Genomic DNA, 8,884 nt, shown 5'->3' on the forward strand with positions numbered 1-8,884 from the left:
CCAACTTGGCAGCAAAAACTGCAGTCAAGTGTTTGCAATAACTTGCAATAAGTGTTTCAAGTCACATTGGAGGAATTTTGAGACACTTTTTCTTTCTTCTTCTGTTTTTAAGCCATTCAGAGGTCGAATTGCTGATGTGTTTTGGATCGTTGGTCTTTTCCAAAGCCCAGGTGAACTTGCCCTTCAGGGAGTCTCATCAGGATTTTCTGGTAAAGAGCAGAACTCATGGTTATAGCAATTACAGCAAGCCATCCTGAAGCAGCAAAGCAACCCCAGACCATCACACTACTACCACCACCATGTTTGACTGTTAGTATGAACTTGGAAGGTTCATACTGTTCCAAGGTTTCTCCTTTTGTGGAAAATGGCTCTCAGCATGGTTCACTGGAGTCCCAAAGCCTTAGAAATAACTTTTCAAACCTTTCCATACAGACAGATGTCAGTTTGCTTCCCAGCTGTCCTTGAGTCTCTTTAGATCGTGGCATAATGTGTTACTTTTTGAGATCTTTTAGCCTACTTCACTTTGTCAGACAGGTTCTGTTTAAATGATTTATCGAACACCTTATGTCAGCCATAAATTACAAAAAGCACACTATAGTTATTTCCTACAACATAAAACAGTCTCCAATATACAGGCTTACAGACCTAACAAAGTTAACACTGTCTAATAATTCTTTAACCTCCTAGGACCTGCCGTCCACATATGTGGACATCACATTTTTGGTTATTTTGACCCAAATACTCAATTTTGCTCTACATGGGCCTGATATCCACTTACGAGTACATTATACTGCTACTGTTCTATCAAAATTGTAAATGAATATCCTCATTTGTGGCTCTCATTTTTCTTAAAAACAAAAATAAGGTAAAAAAAAAAAAAATCTGGAAATTTTTTGTTTTTACATTCATCGGGCCCCAATCAGCCCAAATATCAAAGAGAAATTAAAAATGCATGTCGTGGAAGAGTTCGGGTCTTAGGAGGTTAAAGAAGAAAAAAAAGAGGCTTCTTACAAAACTGTTTATGTTCAGTTATAAAAACACAGGAAACAACCTCTGAATTATCAGCTGTAGATATCATTATTCTGCTTTTCAGATGAAGGAAGGCACGTCTGAGTCAAACACAATCAATATGAACTTTACCCTGTTCTGTTCTGTATCTGAATTATCACCAAGTCCCGGGGTAAAGTCCAGCAACTGGGTCAAATACGAGCAGCACGAACACTAATACAGTGTGTGACACCAAAACAGCCCCAAAAACATCAGGCTGAGAGACGAGAAGAGAAGAAACTAACCAGCATGGATACAACATCTTCATTCATCAAGTAAGTGACAAATGAGTTTTAACGTACCAGTTAGTACACTGCTGCTGTCTGAAGCTGGAAACGATCGTAAAACAGGCACAAGTAACTTAATGATTCGACAGGTGTTCCCAAAAATGTACAGAACTGTGACTTATGTAAGACTGAGGTATGAAAAAATGACCTTTTTTCTCATTTCAGATTAAAATGTTTAAGAAAAACCGTAAAATAAAATAAAAGCAGGAAAAATCTGTATGACAACGGAAGAGTGAAATTGAGAGGATGATTTAATGTAAATAAAAATACAGATGTTGCATAAAATAGAAATAACAATAAAAAAAAGGAATGTATGTGAAAATGGTCTCTATTGCACAAGGATAAAACGTGTTTTTACTTATTACCCTCTCACATAACAGTTTGACTCACGTTAAGTACTTTGTGTAAATAACAAAACTCACAATGGCTCAATGCCATTTAGTTGCTAGATTTTGGGGTCATGTTCGGGTAATATCAGCTTGTTAATATAACCTACTGGGACACAAAGCCAGCATCCTCTCAGATAAAAGTCAAACATTTGTTAAAGAGGCCGTTCTATTATTTTAAAACCTTTTTTTGTCTCGTCTGTCCTCAGGTCTGTAACCAAGCGTGTGTGGTCCCCGACACAGAGACCTTTCAGAGTGTGCTGTCACAACAGGGACACCAGGAAAGGCGTCACGGCCGGGACACTGGAGGAGCTGAAGGAGAGGGTGAGAGTGACTGAGGAAAGGTTCTCAATAGGATGAAAATGCTTTCAGCCAAAAATGTCAAAATAAAATAGAAAATTAAGAAATCTATTAAATTTGCTGAATGTAAAGTTAAAAAGAGAAATGAGCTTTTAAAATTATAAAATTAATTATAAGGGCAAATGATTTCAATGTGGCAATAAAAGAGGATTAAATCATCTTTTAGAAGATAGTTCATTACCTCAAGGCCATGACATCATCTAACAACATGATGTCATCCTCTATAATTTTTGCATAGGATCACATGAAGTCATTAGTCAAATATTCACTGCCTTTGCCTGCAGAATATAAGAGGGCCAAACTGCATTTCCAAACACCAGCTGAATATCAGCTATGTGTACAACAGCTCCACCTAGAGGCTGATCAAATGCATTTTTTCTTAGCCAATTGGGTGCCATAAAAACTGGTTTATTAACTGATGATCATGGTATTAACAAAGGCTAAGAAATGTTTCCATTCAAGTCCATATCATGTTGAATTATTATTTAATGCTAGAAAATGATTTTGAAATGATTAAGAATGAGGGTTTTTTTTTTTACAGCTCGGAAGTAAATATCACTAATTCATATACTCTGTATATGATTGCTTACTGTCCTCATACTGACAGGTATGCCAGGCGTTGCTGCTCTCGCTGTCTGCAGTGTCTCTGTCTCTGGTTTGTGAGGATGACGGTACAGAAGTCGACTCTGATGAGTTCCTCATGACCCTACCCGACAACGTCATGCTCATGGCCCTGGAGCCTGGACAGACATGGAGATCACAACAGGTGGGTTTGACCGCAGAAGCTGTGTCTGGGTTTGGGGTGTGCTTTTTGTCTCTTGGTGACAGTTTTTTAATCTCTCTGATGCCCCCCAGGGTGCAGTTGTGCCCAAAGCTCAAGACCACAACAAATCACGTACTGGGAGAGACATAGCCCGCGTCACCTTTGACCTTTACAGGATGAGCCCCAAAGATGTCTTTGGCTCATTGAATGTGCAGGCCACATTTCAAGGCCTGTACTCGGTGAGCGCTAACTTTCAGTGTCTTGGGCCCAAGAAAGTTCTCAGGTAAGCCAAGTGAAAAGGTTAGGAGGGTAGTAAAGGTTCATTTGGATATGTAGTGCTGTTCAAGCTTTCAGTGGCAGAAGTAAAATTCAGTCTTTTACCATCAATACAGACTTTAGTTTGCATTTAATAAAAATGAACAGACAGAAGTTAGGACAGAACTTTAGTAGCAATAAGTTTAACAAGCTTTCGCTGTCGGACAGATGGCGTCACATTGGACTCTATAAAACTTTGGTATACAGAGGAGTGCACAGTTAACTTACTGACTGTAAGACGCCCAAATCATCACCCCTCCACCACAGTTGGTGTGAGGTGTTTGTGCTGATGTGCTGAGTTTGGTTTTCCTTAAATGTGGTGCTGTGCATCTTCACTTTGTTCTCATCTTAAAGGACATTGTTTCAGATGTTCTGTTGATTGTTCAGATGCAGTTCTGGCTTGGGCATCAAGGCTTAGGTTCACAGACCTGTTCAGTCTTTTTCAAACTCCACTGTCATTAACTTTAATATTTGACATCATAACTTAGACCTGTAGAGTCTCAGTGCACCATGTTGCATGGTGTTATCACACAGATCAGCAGACTGCCAGAACTTCTGCTTCTCAGTTAACAAAATGCATTTGATCAGCAGCACCACAATAATTCCTATGGAAGTAGTAAGGGTGCAGTAAGTTACCTAGCTTCCTAACTGCTCAGGCGCCAGCCTGTGTTATGTACTTCAAGTAAATTGTAATAGTTAGATGGAGTTCAGCTGATCTACACAATACATTTAATTACACAAAATTGTTTTGATTTTTCTGATATTTCTTAATTTTATACTCCCAGATTTGAACCTCAAATAATAACAGTATGGCATCTGAATAAAATTTGAAAAAGTTTAAAGCAGGACACTAAAGAAATACTCGTGTATAAGTCTCAGTTTTCTACAGATTTTGGATTATTTAACTTTAAAATTTAACTTTAAACGAGGATAAGAGAAATAGCAGCTTTCTCTGTCACTCAAAGCCAGCTATTAAAAGCTTAATATGCACTGACCTTTAATCCGGATAACACTGTGCTGTTTCCAGAGAAGTGCTGCGTGTGGCTTCCACCCTCCTTCAGGCTGCTGGACACCTGCTTCTCACGTCTGCCGCCATGATCCGCCGCATCATCGAAGGTGCAGAGCTCTGGCAGCCACAGAGGGCGGAGTACGCAGCCAGATGGAACTGAGATGGACCCGTTTACATGCAACCTAAAGTAATGAGGTCTTTTATCATGTGACTGCTGGACCTGTTTGAGAGCCTCTCACCCTTCAGTACCTACAGTATTGGAAAATTATGTTTTACCTCCTTAAGAAGAGGAAAAAGAAAGCAGCTTGTTAAGAGGAACACCTGTAAATATTAAATGTAATTGTATGAATAGATGTCGTATTTTTGTAATCATATTTCAGGTTTAAAGTAGATTTTTAATGCTTTTTTGCCTCTAACAAAGCGAGGTTTAGTAAGATAGCTGGCTAATTGTGAAATATTAACCACTTAATATCTTTCACAGCAGGGGCAGACCAGTAAAACTCCTGCACTGAGGTTTAACTGCACATTTAATCCTGGACATAGTATGTTATTATCATAAAAAGAAGTGCTCTTTGGGTTTAAACTGTAAGAAATAAAAGTGTAAAATAACAGAGAAACTTCTGGTAGCTCATTTTCCAGATTGTCTTTAGATATAAAACTGAACCTAACCTAAAAAAAATGTTGTTAATTAGCAGAAAAGGAAAGAAATGTATACAGTGGTGAAAAAACACCTTCTCTGTCATTTAGCTATTACTTAATTACTTTGGTTTAGTATGAATGACCTGGCAGAGCTCTTGGTAGGAAAATATGTAAAATGTAGTGAAAAGTCCAAAATCGACACTCTCCTTCACAGTTTCTTAAGCAGTCCAGCCAGGATTGGAGTCTTTATCGGGCCGATTCTGGGCCCCGGGCCTTATGTTTGACACCACTGTTTTAAACTCTTCGGTGTTGGTGTAATTTAGTGTGGATTACACGCTGGTGGGGATTTTTATTTTGACCTGAAACATGTGTCTTCTTTCAAACATCCCTGTGTTTTATGTATGCACTGAGGAATAATTCGTAAGTGTTTTGCTGTAACTAATCAGCTGAGTCCTGCTGGAAGAGCAATAAAAGTGCTTTTATTAAAACAGTGAAAACAGCTGCACAGCATAAACAGACTAAAACTGCACCTACAATCCAAATGAGGATCTTTTGAACACACTAACTAAAACAGCAGGAAAAAATGGAAACAGGGGTCTGTCTAACATGGGAGCTTGATAAACGACTTGACAACTACCTGAAGAACAGAGGAACTAAAAAACGATCCAGCTGTGTTTTTTATATGAGCCATAAGAGCTGTTGTGCTATTTCTACTCTGGAGGGATCTTCATATTTTTCTCCTCGCTGTAGCCTTTGTTCCCTTCAAGCATCATAATCCAGGAGTTCATGCTATTGGTCAACTTTACTTTAGTCATCGTGTTCATGTACTGCTGATACATGATGTTGCCCAGTACCTGATGGCGCTGCTCCTCATTCATCCAGCGAGGCCTCCCTCTCTTAATGAAATAGCGCATGTCGCAGAACCACTGAACGACCGCCAAGCGTGGCACACCGACCAGCCTTGCCAGCCGGCTGTACTGCTGCTTGTCTGGGTACTGGCATTGCAGGAACGCCATCTTCATCATCGCCAGCTGGGCCGGCGTCTTGCAGTGGAGCCGAGTAGTAGCTGCAGGGTCGGCGGAAGAGGGGCTGTTTTTCACTTCGATGAGGGCCTTCAGTTTGTCAATGTCAGTGATGAAAACGCTGTGGTCCAGCTCTGCTTGCAGATCTGCACCCTTGATTTCTTTTTCCCCCCTGAAGTCGCCGTCTATGGTGGAGCGGGGATCGCCGGCTCTCTGCAGCAGATGTGTCTGGTTGTCAGGCGCTGGAGATGCATCAGAAGTTTGGGTTTCAGCCTGGGGGCTGAGCAGAGAGCTGGGAGCCGGAGGTGCATTACTCTCCTCTTGCATGCAACTTTTGTTCACTCTTGGTTTTTTCCTTTTTCTGCCACGACACTTGGGGCATTTTTCTCCCCCACTTTCCACTTTATCCATCATCTCCTCCTCATCTCGCTTCACGATCTTCTTTCCCATCTTTTCTGCTGCTGTTGTCCTTTTTCGCTTTTGCGTGCTGCTTTTTTTCTCCTTCACTGGTTGCTCCTTCTTCATGTCTCTCTTCAACTGCTCATTAACCTTTACGCTGTCTCCTCTCACTCCTCTTCCCTTTGCATTCCCACCAGTTGCTTTCACCTTTCTCTTCTCTCTTCCGTCCTCCATTACTTCTCTCTCCGTCCCGTCTTGAAGCTCCTTCTTTTCCTGACTTGAGTTGAACTTCCTTTGGACCTCACGGATGTCTTCATAGTCCCAGCTGATGCCGTAGTGGAGCCTCTGTGCCATGAACCACGCCTTCACCTGGTCAGGATGCAGGTGGCAACTCTCTGCCAGTTCGGCGGTCTGTCTGTGTGTTAGGTAGGGAAACCTATCAAAGGCCTTGTCCAGCTCTGCAGCGCCGTGTATCTGTGAGTCGATCTGGTGTGAATGCACCCACACAAACTTCCTACTCTCAGAGATCAAGGGGAAGCACACCACACTGCTCTGGTTCATGCCGTTAGCCATGGGGGTAGCGTTCACGTCTGAGAAAGCTGGAGGCTCTTCACGAGTGCCAGGTGGTTTCTGACCGAGTCTGAGGATCTCTTCATCAGCAAAGTGCCTCATCTTACTCATCTGTGGTGATGCACTCCTGAAAACAGCAGACAGAAATATGTACAAATAAATAAAATACTCGAAGGTCAAAATTACTGAGCAGGATTTTCCCAGTGCCTGTAATGAAGTATTTGATTTCTTAGGTATTTGATTTGTTAATCGTGCACTTCTCTGGAAGTGCACCATTACTGCTTCCATAGGAATTACAAAGGTAAGTAGCAGCCAGGTGCTGATAATCAAATGCACCTGATTAATGAGTTATCAGCAGGCGTGAGCATGTCTATAAAAGCAGAAGTTTTGGCAGTATAATGGTCTGGAGTATTCAGGTGTGTTAACATAAAGACTCAATCTTCCCAGCAGAGGGCGTCCCAGCAAATTCACATCAGGATCAGACCATGCAATGTTCAGAGACGCTGCAAAAAAACCCAAGAGCCCCATCTCAGGCTCTACAGGTCTCAGTTAGCATGTTTAATGTTAATGTTCATGACATTATTATTAGAAAAAAATGAAAACGTATGGCTTGTTAGAAAGGGTTAAGGGAAAAAAACCTCTTCTGTCTAGAACGAACATGACAGCAGATCTGAACAAAAGCAGAACACAAGCAACGAGGAATATGCCAAAATTCCTCCAAAACTATGTGAGAAACTGATAAGATACAGAAGATAGACAGACAGACAGACAGACAGACAGATAGATAGATCCCTCGTGTAGGTTCCTCCAGGAAAATGTCTATTGCACAGTATTTTGACTATTGTCAGTCTATTGCACAGTGATTAGTTCTTAAGATGAATAGTCCAATATCTTTGTTTATATTATGAACCGGTGTTATAGATAAAATTTTAAAAATGGCCGGCTTTGCAAGCATCCTTATAACTCTGCATTATTGTATGTAGTCTGTGTTTTACATTATAATCAATCCAGTCCTTTTGGCCACTTAAATGTCTTAATATTAGTGTTATATTATTTTTCTTGCAGCTTTTTATACCAGATTTTTGATGTCAATGAGACATTTTGCCCACATAAACAAAAGATATATAAAAGTCACTTTGCCAAAGAGTGGCTGCAACTTCTACATGGTGGCAGGTCTTTTCTTACTTCTTGATCATTCATCAGAGACGCATTTGATAGATGATAGGTCCACAACAGTTTAATATCAGAAATCACTTTTTGGCAGATGATCACCATTTTCACCGTGGCGCTGCTAAAGTTGTTTCACAAACTTAATGGTGCTGTGTAATTTATAACAGCTGGTTATTTTATAAATTAACTCATACCTAGAGCTCAACTTATTCCCCTAAATTAGTAGTAACTTAATAAGAGTAAGACATAAGACGTAAGAGTCAGAACTGAACATATTAAATACAAACATCTTTAAGTTTAATACTCTAAATGTTAATTTTAATCCTTTTGGTTTCAGTGAGTTAATGCCCAAGAAAGTAAGGTTACGCCCAAACTGATTCCTGTTAATTACGTATTACTTTAGTTAATTAAATATTACTTATTGTTTAATACTTTTAGCTAATTAACTAAACAAAGCCTAGCTAACTTTAGCTAGCTAACTTTAGCTGGCTACACTTTGATGTTAGCTTGTTATATTGCTGACTACGACCGGGACCGACCTCTCTAACCCGGTTAACACACAGTGATGTTAAAAAGTACTGGTTACCTTCACTGTTCACCCCGTTGCTTTATCGGAGCACTGCTGCCTGTTTGTTAGCACTAGCGGTAAGTTTAAGACGAATTTCAGTGCACAGGTGTAGTTAGCCTAAAAAAAGTATTTCCCGGGTTTGTCTTGCATGCATAAAACTTTGGCGCCCGCCAACTTTGAGAAACAACGTCAGCTCCTGTCTGATGTTCCCTTTGAAAACTGTCCGAAATATACAATAAAAAGGCGAAAATATAATTTACAAATTCTTCCCGGAAGTCACTGGTCACATCATTAGGAACACATTTTGTTGTTTCGCTCATGACAGAGTTTATATATGAAATGTGATAGA

At 40.3% G+C, this 8,884-nt stretch overlaps 2 protein-coding genes across 2 annotated transcripts; one reads left to right on the plus strand and one right to left on the minus strand.

The window, feature by feature from the left end:
* Positions 1 to 1,169: 1,169 nt before the first annotated feature.
* cideb (cell death inducing DFFA like effector b) lies at positions 1,170 to 4,784 on the plus strand. Its single transcript, XM_031729746.2, has 5 exons — positions 1,170 to 1,322; positions 1,930 to 2,044; positions 2,688 to 2,846; positions 2,936 to 3,126; positions 4,186 to 4,784. Exons 1-5 carry the CDS (start codon positions 1,297 to 1,299, stop codon positions 4,325 to 4,327), a joined length of 633 nt encoding a protein of 210 aa, XP_031585606.1. The 5' UTR covers positions 1,170 to 1,296; the 3' UTR covers positions 4,328 to 4,784.
* Positions 4,785 to 5,263: 479 nt separating this feature from the next.
* homezb (homeobox and leucine zipper encoding b) lies at positions 5,264 to 8,864 on the minus strand. Its single transcript, XM_031729745.2, has 2 exons — positions 8,554 to 8,864; positions 5,264 to 6,924 (listed from the first exon to the last, which is right to left on the minus strand). The coding sequence occupies exon 2, from the start codon at positions 6,906 to 6,908 to the stop codon at positions 5,517 to 5,519; it is 1,392 nt and encodes a 463-aa protein (XP_031585605.2). The 5' UTR covers positions 6,909 to 6,924; positions 8,554 to 8,864; the 3' UTR covers positions 5,264 to 5,516.
* Between the last annotated feature and the right edge of the window lie 20 nt (positions 8,865 to 8,884).

This window comes from Oreochromis aureus, linkage group 3 (assembly GCF_013358895.1).
Source record: "Oreochromis aureus strain Israel breed Guangdong linkage group 3, ZZ_aureus, whole genome shotgun sequence".
NCBI classification, from domain to species: domain Eukaryota; kingdom Metazoa; phylum Chordata; class Actinopteri; order Cichliformes; family Cichlidae; genus Oreochromis; species Oreochromis aureus.